Here is a 17097-nt window from a genome sequence, read left to right on the forward strand (position 1 = left end):
GGGGTCCGCATTGCAAGAACCATTGTATTAAAATATGTTTGATTAAGCAGAAACCTTCTTCTTATCCTCTGCCCTGTTTGCCTTCATTCCTACAGGACTTTGCCAATGTCTTTAGCGAAAAACAAGCTGAAGTGTTACCACCACATTGTCCATATGACTGTCCTATTGACTTACTGCCCAGCTCCATACCTCCTCGGGGCAGAATCTACCCTTTATCTGTCCCAGGCTATGTTTAATTACGTTTAGGAGAATCTTCAAAAGGGGTTTATCAGGAAGTCCTCTTCCCCTGCCAGAGCTGGGTTCTTCTTCGTAGAAAAGAAAGACAGGTCTCCGCGACCTTGCATCGACTACCGAGGCTTGAATAAAATTACAATAAAGAACCGGTACCCACTTCCTTTAATCTCAGAATTATTTGATCGTCTGTGGGGTGCCAGAATCTGCTCTAAACTTGATCTTCGTGGAGCCTATACCGTATTTATCGGGGTATACCACGCACCGGCCTATAACACGCACCCTCATTTTACCAAGGATATTTGGGTAAAAAAAGTTTTTTAACCAAATATCCATGGTAAAATGAGGGTGCGTGTGTGCGCGTGTATACCCCGATACACCCCCAGGAAAGGCAGGGGGAGAGAGGCCGTCACTGCCGGCTTCTCTCCCCCTGCCTTTCCTGGGGTCTAGAGCCCTGCTGCCGGCCCTTCTCTCCCCCTGGCTATCGGCGCCGCTGCCCGTTCTGTCCCCCTGACTATCGGTGCCGGCGCCCCATTGCCGGCGCCGATAGCCAGGAGGAGAGAAGCGGCGCCAAAAGCCAGGGGGAGAGAAGGGGCAGTGGCACCCATTGCCAGCGCCGCTGCCCCGTCTCTCCCCCTGGCTGTCGGCGCCGCTTCTCTCCCCCTGGCTATTGGCGCCGGCAATGGGGCACCCATAGTCAGGGGGACAGAATGGGCAGCGGCGCCGATAGCCAGGGGGAGAGAAGGGCCGGCAGCAGGGCTCTAGACCCCAGGAAAGGCAGGAGGAGAGAAGCGGGCAGCGACGGCCTCTCTCCCCCTGCCTTTCCTGGGGGTGTATCGGCGTATAACACGCACATAGACTTTAGGCTAAAAAATTTAGCCTAAAAAGTGCATGTTATATGCCAATAAATACGGTAATTTGATTCGTATACGAGAAGGGGACGAGTGGAAGACTGCATTTAATACTCGTGATGGACATTTTGAGTATCTTGTGATGCCATTTGGACTCTGTATTGCTCTGGCAGTCTTCCAAGAGTTTGTCAATTACATTTTTCGTAATCTCCTATATTCCTGTGTTGTTGTCTATTTCGATGACATTCTCATCTACTCGACCAATCTCTATACTTATCGTTCTCACGTCCACCAAATTTTACAGTGCCTCCGAGATAATCATCTCTATGCAAAACTTGAAAAGTGTACTTTTGAGAAGACCAGCCTTCTGTTTCTGGAGTATATTGTTACCAGTAAAGGTCTGCAAATGGATCCTAACAAGTTGTCCACTGTACTGGATTGGCCTCGACTTTCTGGCTTGAAAGCGATTCAGTGGACGCTTCTTCTGTCGGTGCAGGTGCTGTTTTCACACCAAAATCATCCAAAGGAAAAACTGTGACCTGCGGTTTCTTCTCTAAAACTTTCTCTCCTGTGGAGAGAAACTATACAATTGGAGATAGTGAGCTCTTGGCTATTAAGTTGGCCTTGGAAGAATGGTGTCATCTCTTGGAGGGCTCTGTACATCCACTTACCATTTATACTTACCACAAGAACTTGCTATATCTACAGACTGCCCATCGTCTCAACCCTCGACAGGCCCACTGGTCTCTGTTCTTCTCCAGATTTGACTTTTTCTATTCACTTCTGTCCAGCAGAGAAGAATCGTCGGGCTGACGCACATCTAGATCCTCTGAAGTACAAGACCAAAAATCACACCCTCAGCATATTGTACCTCCTGCTCGTCTCATTTCCACAGCACCAGCAACTCTTCAGCACCTTCCTCCTGGGAAGACCTACGTTACTCCCCGCCTAAGACTCTGAATTTTGAAATTGGGTCATACCTCTTGGCCGGTCATGCCGGTACACGTAAGTCCTTGCAGCTCATCTCCTGACAGTATTTTTGGCCAACTCTAAGACAAGATGTTGTTAACAAGACCCCTCTTGCCAAGCCTGCTGGTCTAATACATCCTTTGCCAGTTCTTGAGCTGCCCTGGACCGACATAGCAATGGACTTTATTACTGACCTTCCCTCTTCCAGCGGCAATATGGTCATCTGGGTTGTTGTGTACCGATTTTCTAAAATTGTTCATTTTGTGCCCTTGTCAGGTTTACCATCTGCACCACAGCTTTCCAAGCTATTCCTTGGACATATCTTCCATCTCCATGGATTGCCTACTCATATTGCCTACTCATATTGTCTCCGATCGGGGGGTCCAGTTCATCTCCAAGTTCTGGAGGGCGCTCTGTTCTCCTCTCCAAGTGAAATTGGACTTCTCCTCGGCTTACCACCCTTAATCCAATGGTCAGGTCGAAAGGGTGAATCAGGTCCTGGGGGACTATCTTCGCCATTTTGTCTCTGTTCGTCAAGATGACTGGGCCGATTCACTACCCTGGGCCGAATCGCGGGACGTGTCCGCATGCGAATCCCAGCCCTTCACTCACCCTGCTCCGCTGCTTCTCTGTCTCAGCTCCGGCGCGCATCCCCATCTCCTAGGGCGCGCATGCCAGAGCTCTGAAAATTGGACAGTGCCCCATAATTTGTGTTTGCACCTAACACCACATTATAAGTCCCTGCACCTCCCACACCTCCCTGCCGGATCTTCAGTGCCCCTAGCCTGAGATTAATCATTCCTTATTGCCTGTTTGCCTTACCCATGTATCTAGACCTTCCCGCTATGTTATTTGACTCCGCACCTTTGCCGCCTGCCTTGACCTTCTGCTATGTTTGACTATGCTACTGCATTATCCTCTGGTACCTCGCCTTGCCCAGTTAACTGTGTGGTCGAGCCGTGTTGGGGGTAGCAACCTGGGTGTCGCCTGCCGCAGCAAGCCCATCCTGCCTTGCGGCGGGCTCTGGTGAAGACCAGCGGCACCTTAGACTCTGCTCCCTGATATGTTCCCAGTCATCAGACACACAGATTAGAGGATCCACATCAAGCTCCGTTACAAGCATTTTTTGCACATCTGACCACTGTCACTTTAAGCATTAATAACTCTGGGATGCTTGTACTTATGGATTTGATTACGAAAAAAAAAATTCGTGACATATTCTACTTTATGTTAGTGGTAAATTTTCGTCGATACTTGCATCATTACTTGGTGAAAAATTCCAAAATTTCATGACATTTTAGCATTTTTATAACTTTGAAGCTCTCTGCTTGTAAGGAAAATAGACATACCAAATAAATTATATATTGATTCACATATACAATATGTCTATTTTATGTTGACATCATAAAGTTGACATGTTTTTACCTTTTGAAGACATCAGAGGGCTTCAAAGTTCAGAAGCAATTTACAAGTAAATTTCAAAATGTGAATTTTTCATGGATTAGTTCAGTTTTGAAGTGAATTTGAGGGTCTTTATGTTAGAAATACCCAATATTGGACCACATTATGAAAACTGCACCCCTCAATGTATTCAAAATTACATTCAGAAAGTTTGTTAACCCTTTAGGTGTTCCACAGAAATAACAACAAAGTGCAGAGACGAAAATTCCAAATCTTCATTTTTTACACTAACATGTTCTTGTAGACACGTTTTTTTTTTTTTTTAACAATAAGAGTTTATTGAAATTTTTTCAATACAATACATACAGAAAGTCAGTAGGGAACTGTAGCAATATGATCATTTCGATAAATCAGTAGTACTAAAAGTAATGAGGGTGCTCAAATGATATTCAACACAATCGATAGAATGGCTGACAAGAATATAATCGATACGCACTCAACGCAACTAAGGTAATGTCACATAGATCTGGTGTTAAATGCAAGGTTGCATTAAGCAATCGCACAATCATATGCTAAATAAACAATTCGACACATATGTAAAGCAGAGAAATAGGAAATCAGAAAGGAAAGAAAAAAAAAGGGGGGGGGGAAATGGCGGAGAAAGAAGGAAGGAAAATGCACAGGAAAAGTAGATCTTACCTCGTGAGCTGGGACGACATCACTGGAGAGGGAAATCATGTGTAGATATGTGAGTGGCATTGAAATAGATGGAGAGAATGTCAAGGGTGTAGACCCGTTTTTTTTTTTTTTTTTTACAAGGAGTAAAAGGAGAAAAAGCCCCCAAAATTGGTAACTAGAGATGAGCGAACTTTTGCAAAAATTTGATTCTGCTGATTCGCCGAATTTTAAAATTTATTTGCGGAGAATCTATATTAAAAATGGCTATTTCTGGCTTACAGAGAGCCTCAATAGGGGTGTAGAACACTTTGCTGTGTTCTAACACGCATATGGAGTGTGCTGGGGTAGTGAAATAATACTGTTATTCAGAATAACATGCAGATTACTGGCATCGCTTTTAGAATCACTGCCGCACAGCAGCACAATGACAGAGTCAGTGTGAGGAGACCATATAGTGATTGACTGAATGACATAGCGGGGAGGTGTTGGCAGCATGAGGACACCATATAGTGGCTGAATGGCACAGCGTGGAGGTGTTGGCAGCATGAGGACACCATATAGTGGCTGAATGACACAGTGTGGAGGTGTTGGCAGCATGAGGACACCATATAGGGGCTGAATGGCACAGCTTGGATGAGGCTGAACCATGAGAAGACCATATAGTGGCTGAGTGACACAGCATGGAGGTGTTGGCAGCATGAGGACACCATATAGTGGCTGAATGACACAGCGTGGAGGTGCTGGCAACATGAGGACACCATATAGTGGCTGAATGGCACAGCGTGGAGGTGTTGACAGCATGAGGACACCATATAGTGGCTGAATGGCACAGCGTGGAGGTGTTGGCAGCATGAGGAGACCATATAGTGGCTGAATGACACAACGTGGAGGTGTTGGCAGCATGAGAACACCATATAGTGGCTGAATGACACAGTGTGGAGGTGTTGGCAGCATGAGGACACCATATAGGGGCTGAATGGCACAGCTTGGATGAGGCTGAACCATGAGAAGACCATATAGTGGCTGAGTGACACAGCATAGAGGTGTTGGCAGCATGAGGAGACCATATAGTGGCTGAATGACACAGCGTGGAGGTGCTGGCAACATGAGGAGACCATATAGTGGCTGAATGACACAGTGTGGAGGTGTTGGCAGCATGAGGACACCATATAGTGGCTGAATGACACAGCGTGTAGGTGCTGGCAGCATGAGGAGACCATATAGTGGCTGAATGACACAGCTTGGATGAGGCGGAAGCATGAGGAGACCATATAGTGGCTGAATGACACAGCGTGGAGGTGTTGGCAGCATGAGGAGACCATATAGTGGCTGAATGGCAGAGCCAGGAGTTGGCAGCAGCATGTGTAGACACTAGGCCTTCACAATCCCTAAGATTATAACATGAATCCTGAAATTTAAACTGAAGATTTTGAGTAGCTAGTGCTACCATAACAACATTTTTATTCCCAGGCCCAGCAGCATCAGTAAACCATATATTGCCTGAATGACACAGCCTGGAGTTGGCTGAAGCATGAGGAGACCCCAGGGCTTCACAATACCGAAGAATAAAGAGACAAAGTTTGTAATTTAAACTGAAGATTTAGGGTAGCAAGTGCTACTATAAAAATTTTTAGGCCTAGCCCCAGGCCCAGCAGCATCAGGAAACCATATATTGGCTGAAAGACACAGCCTGGAGTTGTCAGAAGCATGAGGAGACCATTGCAATGTATGATTTAAAAATTTAAGATTTTAAAATTTAAATTAAGGATTTTGAAATTGAATTTTTAATTCCCAAGTTTAAGTGTCCCGGGCCCTGGCGTGTTGGTGTAGAGGACCAAATCTAACAAGGAGTCACTTGTCACATGGAAGCACAATGACAGAGCCTGGAGGTGGCATCAGTAGGAGGAGACCATATAGTGTCTGAATGGCAAAGCCTGGATTTGGCTGAAGCATGAGGAGACCATATAGGGTCTGAATGGCACAGCCTGGAGTTGGCCTCACAATCTCTAAGAATAAAAGATGAATTTTGAAATTTCCATTGAAGATGTATGGTACCTAGTGCTACCATAAACGTACATAGGTAATGTCCTTGGCCATGCAGCACCACTAAACCATGTAGTTGCTGAATTACATTGACAGGAGCAGGCAGCAGCATGAGTACACAAGAGGGGTTCACAACCCCTAACATTAAAAGGTGAATGTTGAAATCTCTATTGAAGATGCATGTTAGCTAGTGCTACTATCCCAAAATTTAAGGCCCAAGCCCAGCAGCATCAGTAAGCCAAGTAGTTCCTGAAACAAACAGCCTACAGAAGGCATCAGCAGTACAGATGAGGGTTTCATAAACCCTTTCATTGAAAGATCAATGTTGAAATCTCAATTAAGCATGTATGTAAGCTAGTGCTAACATCCAAAAATGTAAGGCCCAAGCCCAGCAGCATCACTAAGCCATGTAGTTCCTGAATGACACAGTCAGGAGCAGGCCGCAGCAGTACTCAAGAGAGTTGCATAACCCCTAAGATTGAAAGATCAATGTTGAAATCTCTATTGAAGAAGTATGTTACCTCATGCTATCATCCAAGAATTTAAGGCCCAAGCCCAGCAGCATCACTAAGCACAGTAGTTCCTGAAACACACAGCCTGGAGCAGGCATAACAGCATGCGTTTACAAGAGGGCTTCAAAAATGTTGAAATCTGTATACAAGATATATGTTAGCTAGTGCTAACATCAAAAAATTTCAGGCACAGGCCCAGCAGCATCACTAAACCATATAGCTGCTGAAACACACAGCCTGGATCAGGCAGAAGCAGAAGTACACAAGAGGGCTTAATATCCCCTGACATTAAAAGGTGAATATTGAAATCTGTATAGAAGATGTATGTTAGCTAGTGCAAACATAAAAAAAAAATTAGACACAGGCCCGGCAGCATCAGTAAGCCAAGTAGTTCCTGAAATACAGCCTGGATCAGGCAGGAGGATGCGTACATAAGAGGGCTTCACAACCCCTAACATTAAAAGATTAATGTTGAAATCTACATTGAGCATGTATGTTTGAGAGTGCTACCATAAAAAAATTGTAGGTAATATTCAAGACAGTCCCAGTAGCATCAGAAAACAATATATTGGCTTGATAACACAGCCTGGGGGTGGAGAAAGCATAAGGAGCCCATATAGTGTCTGAATGGAACAGCCTGGAGTTGGCTGAAGCATGAAGAGACCATATAGTTGCTGAATGGTACAGCCTGGAGTTGGCAGAAGCATAAGGAGACAAAATAGTGGCTGAATAGAACAGCCTGGAGGTGGCAGTAGCAGCATCAGGAGTCTTGAAAGTGACCCGGTGACAGAGTGGTGCGAAGGGTGGCAATACCAGTACCCGGTAATGAAGGTGGTTGGAATGTTTGTAACTGGGGAGCAGTGCCTTAAATCTGTTTGGCACTATACATATTTGTGAAGTGTGTGTGTGTGTGTGTGTGTGTGTGTGTGTGGCACCATGGTCAATCTACTGTGATGCATCAGGCATTGGTGGGTGGAAATCCTGTCTGATCCATGCCTGATTCATCTTCACAAAGGTCAGTCTCTCCACATTATTCGTGGACAGACGAGTTCTCCTTGGGGTGACGATGGCCCCGGCCGCACTAAACACCCGCTCTGATGGCAAACTCTGCTAGTTGCGGCCACAAATCAGGTTTCACTGCCCAGAAGTCCAGCGGATATTCAAGGTTTGTTGGCATGGGCCTGTCAAGGTATGCCACCACCTGCTGGTTCAGGTCCTGCTCCATGTCTACCTGCTGCTGATGAGTTGCTTCACTATGCAGGTGAAGAAAGGTACTCATCAGCTACTGTAGACTCAGGCTACTGCGGATGGAGCTGGTACTGCTAGTGGATGGATGATGGCACCGATAAGTCTCAGCCAACTGACTACGTAGGATCTCTCTGTAGTAGGTCAGTTTGTCCTCCCTCTCAGTGGGTGTAAAAAAGGCCCCTATTTTGTGGCGGTAGCGAGGGTCCGATAATGTGGAGAGCCAGAAGTCATCCCACTGCCGAATGTTGACAATTCGGCGATCACTACACAAGCAACTGAGCATGCATCGTGCCATTTGTGCAAGTGACTCAAAGGGACTCCCTGTCTCCATTTCCACTGCATACTACCATGGTATGTCTGGGTCCTCTGTCTTGCCTTCCTCATAACCCTCCAGCTCCTCTAGCTGATCATGCTTCTCCTCTCCTGTCAGATGACTAGAAACACTGCCCATCTCATGAAACCTAAACTGTGCTCCACTGTGCCCCTCATCCTCCTCCTCCAGTCCAGCCCCCACAGGGCTCATGTGGCCGTGAGATGTAGGCACCACGTCTCCATTGCCCTGACCAGCCATAGTTTCCAACACTTGTTGTAGGAATTGAGGCAGTAGAATGACGTCGTTCATCCTGTAATCCTGGCGACTGACTAATTATGTGGCTTCCCCAAAGGGCCTGAGCAAACGGCAGGTGTCACGTATGAGCTGCCACTGGTTCACATTGAAGTTACACAATGGAGTACCCCTATCCGCTTGGATCATCAAGAAATCGGTGATCGCTTTTCTCTGTTCGTACAGTCGGTCCAACATATGGAGGGTGGAATTCCAACGTGTGGCAACGTCACAAATCAATCTATGTTGGGGGATACCTTTCTGACGCTGCAGCTCAATGAGGGTGTGCTTTGCAGTGTACGAGTGGCTGAAGTGCATGCAAAGTTTCCTTCCCATGTTAGGATGTCTTACAAATGGGGGGAACACTTCAGGAACTGATTGACAAGCATATTTAACATGTATGCCATGCAAGGCGCATGGCTCAGCCACCCCAGTCGCAGCGCATACAAGATATTCTTCCCGTTGTCAGTCACCATGGTTCCCATTTTCAGTTTTCGTGGAGTAAGCCATGCTCCGATTTCTTTACAAATGACTTTTAGCAGTTCATCCCCTGTGTGACTATTTTCGCCAAGGCAAACCAAGTGAAGAACAGCGTGACACCGCCGTCCCCTGCACACATGGTATGCTGAAGGGCCATTAAGACTTGTCCGGGCAGTGGAGGCCGAGGACACGGTGGAGGATGAGGAGGCAGAGTCGCACACTGTCACAGGACCAATGGGCTGACAACGTGGAGGAGGAAGCGGCGTGACCTGTCCAAGTTGGGGTTGTGGCTGTGCAGGAATCACATTCACCCAGTGAGCCGTAAAGGACATGTATTGTCCCTGACCGTAGTTACCGCTCGACACGTCGGCATTGCCATGTCATCAACAGGCTCAAGGACTGGCCCACCTTCTCTTCCAAAAAACTTATGCAGGGCTGGTACTGCCTTCTTCGCAAAGAAATGAGGGCTTGGGACTCTCCACCTCGGCTCGGCACAAGCCATCAGTTCTCTGAAAGTTGCAGAGTCCACCACTTGAAAAGGGAGGGATTGCAGCACCAGCAACTTAGAAAGGAGCACATTCAGCTTCTGCGCCTTTGGATGAGTGGGCGCATATTGTTGTCTCTTGGACATGGCCTCGCCGTGGCGAAATGGCTGACTAAAAGTGGGAGAAGCAGGAGCATCTGGAGCGACAGAAGGAGGCTATGACACATAGCTCCCTTCGGCTGAGGTGGTGGAGCCTTGGCTGGATGAAAGAGGGAGCGGTGTGCCACTGGGTGATGCAGCAGGCTTGACCACTACATCGGAGCCACGGTTCTCCCAGGCCACTTTATGGTGGTGAACCATATGTTGACGCAGGGCCGTGGTGCCAACATTGGGACCCTGGCCACGCTTCACCTTCTGCCGACATATCTTGCATGTGGCTATGTGAACCTCCTCCGGATACCTTATGAAATACTGCCACACCACCGAGTAGCTGATTTTTCCACCAACAATCCGCACTAATTGACTGCTACTGCCGCGTCCATAGGAACCCCTGTTCCACTACCTCCCGGGAAGGTAGGCTGCCGCGATGCAGGTGGTCTCCCCCGGGCACGTTTGGCTCCTGAATTTCCACTGCTGCCACCATGCTGACTGCCAACCATGCTACCGCCTTGCTGGCTCAGCTGCTGCCTCACAGGCACCCTGCAAACCTCTTCTCCTGATGATGATGAAGCCCCTTCTGCACCCGGCTCCAAATTGCGATCAGCTTCATCATCATCAACAAGTGTCTGCACGTCACTAAGATCCTCCTCAGGTTCCTCAACAGTGTCTGCTTCAGGAGTCTGAACCCTTGCAACACCGCCTCCCACTTCACTCTCCTCATTACTACTTGTCCGCCTAGCGGAGGAAGCGGCGGATGTCTCCTCCACTTCTTGGCTGGGCAGTAGCTGCTAACTGTGCTCTATTATATTGTCCTCAGTGAATAGTGGAGCTGAACCCAGAGCATAAGATACTTCTCTAGGAGAGGGAACAGCATAGGACAAAGGCAATGGGAGGACAGGTGTCAGGATTCGGCAGGCTGGTGGTGGATCCTCTGTGTCAGTGAGGGATTGGCGTGGACTGTACCGGTGGGCCGGTTCTAAGTTGCTACTGGTATTCGTCAGAGCCCGCCACAAAGCGGGATGGTCTTGCTGCGGCGGTAGCAACCAGGTCGTGTCCACCGGTAGCAGCTCAACCTCACTGACTGCTGACACTGGGGTGGTACAGAAGGACAGGGCAAGAGCAAGGTCGGACGTAGCAGAAGGTCAGGGCAGGCAGCAAGGGTCGTAGTCAGGGGCAACAGCAGAAGGTCTGGAACACAGGTTAGGAACATACACAAAACGCTTTCACTGGCACAAGGCAACAAGATCCGTCCAGGACAGGAAGGGGAAGTGGGTTTAAATAAGCCTGGACACAGGTGTAGATACTGATTGGGCCAGGCGCCAATCAATGGCGCACTGGCCCTTTAAATCACAGAGAGCCGGCGCGCGCGCCCTAGGGAGTGGGGCCGCGCGCGCCGGGACTGAGCGGACGGAGGACGGGGTCGCTCTGCGGGTCACATCCCCGCCGGAGACAGTAGTGCAGCGCTCCCGGTCAGTGGGTCTGACCGGGGCGCTGCACGGAGGTGAACGCCGCGAGTGCTCCGGGGAGGAGCAGGGACCTGGAGTGCTCGGCGTAACAACAGGGACTGCTCCAGGGCCATGCCAACTGAGGGTTGTGTCTGAGGAACCCACCGACTGTTGACTGGGGGTGTCAGATGTCACTTCTGATGAAGTGGATGACCGTGTTAAGCAATTGGTGACGGTAGATGGGTTGCTGGTCGAGACACGACCGCTGGCTGATAACGGGAGCTCAGGCCTCTTGCTGCAACTCCTGCTGCCACTCGCTCCTAGTCTGCTGCCAACTCTGCAAGATGGATTTAGGTCTCTGCCACTCCTCTGTGCACGTCCTGGCACTTCTCTGCCTGACATACTTAGTGCGTATATGAGGGGAGTGCAATACGCTTCACTACGCTTAATACAGTATTTGTCTAGAACAGCAGCAGGTGTGTACTTTTGTCTGTCCTTTCACAGTATGTAGGCCCTTGACAGATTAACAGGAACAAAATAGTACACTACTTATATGTAGGTATGTGGTAAGCACTGATGAGGGCAGAAAAATGCTATACAGTACCCTTAAGAAAGTATCTGAGTACAACAGCAGCCGATGAGTACTTTTACCTGGACTTTCACAGTATGTAGGCCCTTGACAGATTAACAGGTAAAAAATACTTCAGTACTTAGATGTACGTATGCGGTATGCACTTATGAGGGCAGAAAAATGCACTACATTGCACCTAAAAACTCTGTATTTTTGTAAAACACCAGCCGGGGATTACTTTTGTCTTTTCTTTTTACAGTATGTAGGCCCTTGACAGATTAAAATATACAAAATAGTACACTACTTAGATGTACTTATGCGCTGATGAGGGCAGAAAAATGCGCTACAGTAAACTTAAAAATAAATATATTATTGTAAAACACCAGCATTACACAACAGTGCTGCAGCCAAAAAAAGCTGTGTACTAAACATAAAATTGCTCTCTGACACAGACTATTAGGAATGTACTGCTGGGTATTATACTGTCTACAGACTAGTATAACCAGTAGATGATTTGTGGAACAAAGACACAAAATTGCGCTGAAAAATTCTTCCTGCCTCCTCTGCTAAGGTTTATGAAGTTGAGGCAGCTTTTTGAAATGTATGAGAGAACACACAGCTCTCTGCCCCACTCTGTAATACAATGCCAAAGAAAGGGACTGGGAGGGAAATCCTACGGGAAAAAAAACAATGCTCCATCTACGAGAACGCTGATGTGACTAGGAGGTGAAACGCTGCTGGACTGCGCTTTTCTCTGCTGTAACACACACACAGGCTCTGCGTCCTATCTCTCTGCAGTGTAATGAATGAGGTGAGGAGCTGGAATATGGCTGCCGATTATATAGGGCTGGGACATCACAAGGGTGACTGGCTGCTGATAGGCTGCATCCTGCATGTGATTCACGGTCATCCCGCCTACTTCCCTTCCTGCCTTGCCTTCCTGCCTTCCCAGCGTTCCTTGCCCCATGTACTGACATGTGGATCCGCCATTTTAGATGCCCTGGAGCCTGGAACGCTGTAAAATTGAGTTTAATGAAGCGATTCGCACGATAGAATCACTGAGATATTCGCATTTGTTTCAAATCGAATATTTCCTGAAATTAATAATTAATTCGGGTTCGTCAGCTTCGATTCGCTCATCTCTATTTGTAACCCAATTTTGGAAAGCGCATTTTGCTGAAATGGTGCCAGAACAGCGAAAAACCCCCACATGGCATACTATTTGGGAAGCTACACCCCTCAAGGAACATAACAAGGGAGCCTTAACACAGTGAGCCTTAACACCCCACCGATGTTTGACAACTTTGCGTTGAAGTTGGACGTGAATATGAAAATTTTTATTTTTTTTGCTAAAATGCTGATGTTACCCCAAATTTTTTATTTTTACAAATGGTAATTGGTGAAAATGTCCCCCAAAATTTGTAACCCCATTTCTCTCGTGTAAGTAAATATCTAATATGTGGATGCAAAGTGCTCTGTGGGTGTACTACAATGCTCAGAAGGGAAGGAGCGACAATTAAATTTTGGAGAGAGTATTTGGTTGGAATAGAAGTCGGGGGTCATGTGCGTTTACAAAGCCCCCATGGTGACAGAACAGTGGACATGTGCCACATGTGACCCCATTTCAGAAACTACACCACTCACGGAAAGTAACAAGGGGTACAGTTAGCATTTACACCCCACTGGCGTTTAACAGATCTTTGTAACAGTGGGCTGTGCAAATGAAAAATTACACTTTTAATTTTCATGGACCACTGTGCAAATGACCAATTTAGGCCTCAAATGTACATGGCGCTCTTACTCCTGAGCTTTGTTGTGCGCCAGAAGAGCATTTTACGTCCACATATGGAGTATTTCCGTACTCAGGAGAAATTATGTTACAAATTTTGGAGGGTGGTTTTTTTCTTTTACCTTTTTTGAAAATGTACAGTATGGGGCAACACCAGCATGCTAGTGTAAACATTTTTTTTTTTTTTTACAAAAACAGGCTTGTGTAAAACCCAAATTTACCTTTTCATAAGGGGTAAAAGGAGAAAAAGCCACCAAAAATTAGTAGCGCAATTTCTCCCAGGTACGTAAATACCCCATATGTTTACCTAAACTGTTGCCTTCAAATACGACAGGGCTCCGAAGTGAGAAAGCACCATGCGCATTTGAGGCATTAATCAGGGATTTCCATAGGGGTGTACCTGGATGCAAGCGTTACACTTGCCTCCTCCACCAAAAATACTGTATGTCAGTCTTACCCAAACAGGGTGCATCCAGCTGTTGCAAAACTTCCAACATGCCATGACAGTCAATGGCTGTCCGGCAATACTGGGAGAAGTTATTATGCAACAGCTGGAGGCTCCATTTTGGAAAAACTGACGTAGAAGACATTTTTACGGGGAGGGGGGAGGGCACAGTGTAATGGTGTAGTGTATATGTAGTGTTTTACTCTTTATTCCGGGTTAGTGCAGTGTAGTGTTTTTAGGGTACATTCACACGGGCGGGGGTTTACAGTGAGTTTCCCACTGCAGCGGAAAATTTGCCGGAAAAAACTTGAAGGTGGAAACTTGCTGTAAACTCCTGCCCATGTGAATGTACATTCCCATGGCGGGGGGGGGGGGGCTACAACTCCCAGCATGCATTGCCAGATTGTGCATGCTGGGAGTTGTAGTTATGCAACAGCTGGAGGCACACTGGTTGGGATTGAAAAACACTGATTAAGGTAACAGACTACCGCAGTGTTACCGCACCACTGTCTGTTTCCTAACTCAGTGTTTCCCAACCCATGTGCCTCCAGCTGTTGCAAAACTACAACTCCCAGCATGCATGGTCTGTCAGTGCATGGTGGGAGTTATAGCTTTGCAACAGCAGGAGGCAAACAGGTTGGGAAACACTGAGTTAGGAAACATACAGTGTTTCCCAACCAGTGTGCCTCCAGTTGTTGCAAAACTACAACTCCCAGAATGCCGAGACAGCCGAAAGGAATGTTAGAAATTGTAGTTATGCAACAACTGGAGGAGAACAGTTTGGAGACCACTGTGTAGTGGTCTCCAAACTGTAGCCCTCCAGATGGTGCAAAACTTAAACTCTAAGCATGCCCAGACTGCCTGGGCATGCTGGGAGTTTTAGTTCGGCAACATGTGAAGGGCCAGATGTTACAGAACTAAAACTCCCAGCATGCCTGGACAGTCTCTGCATGCTTTGAATTGACATCTGGAGCGCTACAGCTTGACACCACTGTATAGTAGTCTCCAAACAGTGCTCTTCCAGATGTTGCAGAACTACAACTCCCAGCATGCCGGGACTGTCTGGGCATGCTGGGAGTTGTAGTTTTTAAACTCCTAGAAGCAGCAATGAAGATCACTTTACGGCGATCTTCACTGCTCCCTCTGAGGTCGCCAACGCTGGATCATCTTACCTGCCGCCTCCTTTCTGATGCCGGTCCCTGGTCCCTGTGTGGCCCCCGCAGGTAACTGACAACCTACCCGCACCATCGCCGCCATTTTCCCTCACCATCGCCGCCGCGACTTCCATGGGCGGGCAGAGCGGGGGAAATGAACTTTCACCTCCCCACCCCTGCACTGCGATCCGCTGGTCACTCGCAGGGGATAGGAGGAGGTGTCACCCCTGGCACCTTGCTCCTATCCTTCCCTATCCCATGCGCCCTTGGTCCCCAACAGGTTAATCTCTATTTCACATTATTACACAGAACTTAATTTCTGATCTTAATTATTCTGGTCTCTTTGTATATATGCATTACTTGGATTGTTATATAACGGGTCATTGTATTTTTACTCTCAACTGTTGTCATTTTGGAATCTTCTCTTTTTCTTCCCACCTTACAGAATCCAAAATGGTATAAGATCTTGAGGATGAAACCATCTAAAATGAAGTCAATAGTTGAGGATGAGATCAGATCTCTCCAGTCTACGTATGGAGACCTCCTGCTGACCGACTCTGAGGAAGAGAAGAGACATCTCATGGATGATCTAGAATCTGAATTAAAAGAGAAACAAACCAAATTTCTCTCTAAATACTATATTAAGTATGCAGCAGTGGTGGGTGGTGCAGTGGGTGCCGGTGTTCTGACTACAGCTGGAGCGGCAGTAGGTGGAGTCATAGCTGGCGGAGTTATAGCTGAAGTGGCCCTTGGTGTAGAGGTGGCAGCAGTCATACCTGCTGGTGGAGCCATTCTAGGTGGGGCCTTAGGAGGAGGGTTAGGAGTAATTATTAATCATGTTAAGGATTGGTGGAGAAGAAATTCAAACAGGAATCAAAACGGAAAACAAAATAGCAGAAACGTCTTTCGACAAAATCCTGCAGATGACACTACACCCCTGCTGCAATGATGGAGTAGTTTAGTACATCATTGTACAGTTACCCCTCGACCTATGATGGCCCCGACATACGATAATTTCAACATGCGATGGCCTCTCAGAGGCCATCACATGGTGAAGGCAGCATCAACATACGATGCATTTGTATGTCGGGGCCATCGCATAAACGGCTATCCGGCAGCGCAGACTGCTTCATCTGCCACCAGATAGCCGTTTACAGTGCCCCGTGAGCTCCGGTGATGTCTCTTACCTGTCCTCGGGGCTCCGTCGTGTCCTCTTCGGGATCCTCTGCATCGTCGGTGCTCTCCATCGTCATCATCACGTCGCTGCGCACGCTGTCCTGTCATCCAATAGGAGCGCCGGGTATTGTAGTTTTGCAACATCTGGAGGTCCGCAGGTTGTAGACCACTGTCCTATACTTTACATTGCACGGATCCCTCAACATGTGATGGTTTCAACAAACGATGGTCCATTTGGAACGGATTACCATGATATGTTGAGGGACCACTGTATAATCATGGCTGTCTTTTATATATAATATGATCTAATCAGCTGTAAGGACATATTCACACATAGCAGAAGGGATGCAGCAGGAAGCCGCACCACATATAACAGGCTAAAACAAAACTACGTGATTTAAAAAAAAAACATCTTTAGCAAATATTGTAGGTTTCCATGTGATTTTCTCCTGTTTATGCTTTCTGTGTAACCCTAACTACCTGAACAATAAAGTGATTATTTGTATCTCACTGTGGTTCTTTTTTTGGGACCCATCCGATCTGTAGCACTTGTAATTCCAACACCAGCACTTTAAGAGTTAATTAGCCTCCTTCATACTTGTATTGTTCTTGGTTATTACTATCTTTGCCTATTTGAATAAAAATGTATAATGCTTATCTTTTGTGACACCTACTGAAGAAAATAAGTCATGGCAGAGCTAATACTGAGGTACATATAATGTCTTGTACTTTCCATAAATGGGTAAGAAGAAATTACTAGAAAAGGGGTAGCCCCTACTCAGCCACCCAATCACATTCTCTCAGGGTTTCCCCTAGTTAGCAGACTGCATTCTGCATGGCATAAGTCATAGACATCT

General features: G+C 47.0%; 1 protein-coding gene across 4 annotated transcripts in view; it reads left to right on the plus strand.

Moving 5' to 3' along the window:
- Positions 1-16720, plus strand: part of LOC130284955 (RING finger protein 112-like) — a 228822-nt gene extending 212102 nt beyond the window's left edge. For all 4 annotated transcript variants that reach the window (XM_056535938.1, XM_056535939.1, XM_056535940.1 and 1 more), the window contains one exon: positions 15510-16720. In XM_056535938.1, coding sequence (XP_056391913.1) covers positions 15510-16013 — 504 coding nt within the window. In that variant the 3' untranslated portion in view covers positions 16014-16720. The remainder of the gene's footprint in view (positions 1-15509) is intronic.
- Positions 16721-17097: the final 377 nt, after the last annotated feature.

This window comes from Hyla sarda, chromosome 8 (genome assembly GCF_029499605.1).
Source record: "Hyla sarda isolate aHylSar1 chromosome 8, aHylSar1.hap1, whole genome shotgun sequence".
Taxonomy (NCBI): Eukaryota; Metazoa; Chordata; class Amphibia; order Anura; family Hylidae; genus Hyla; species Hyla sarda.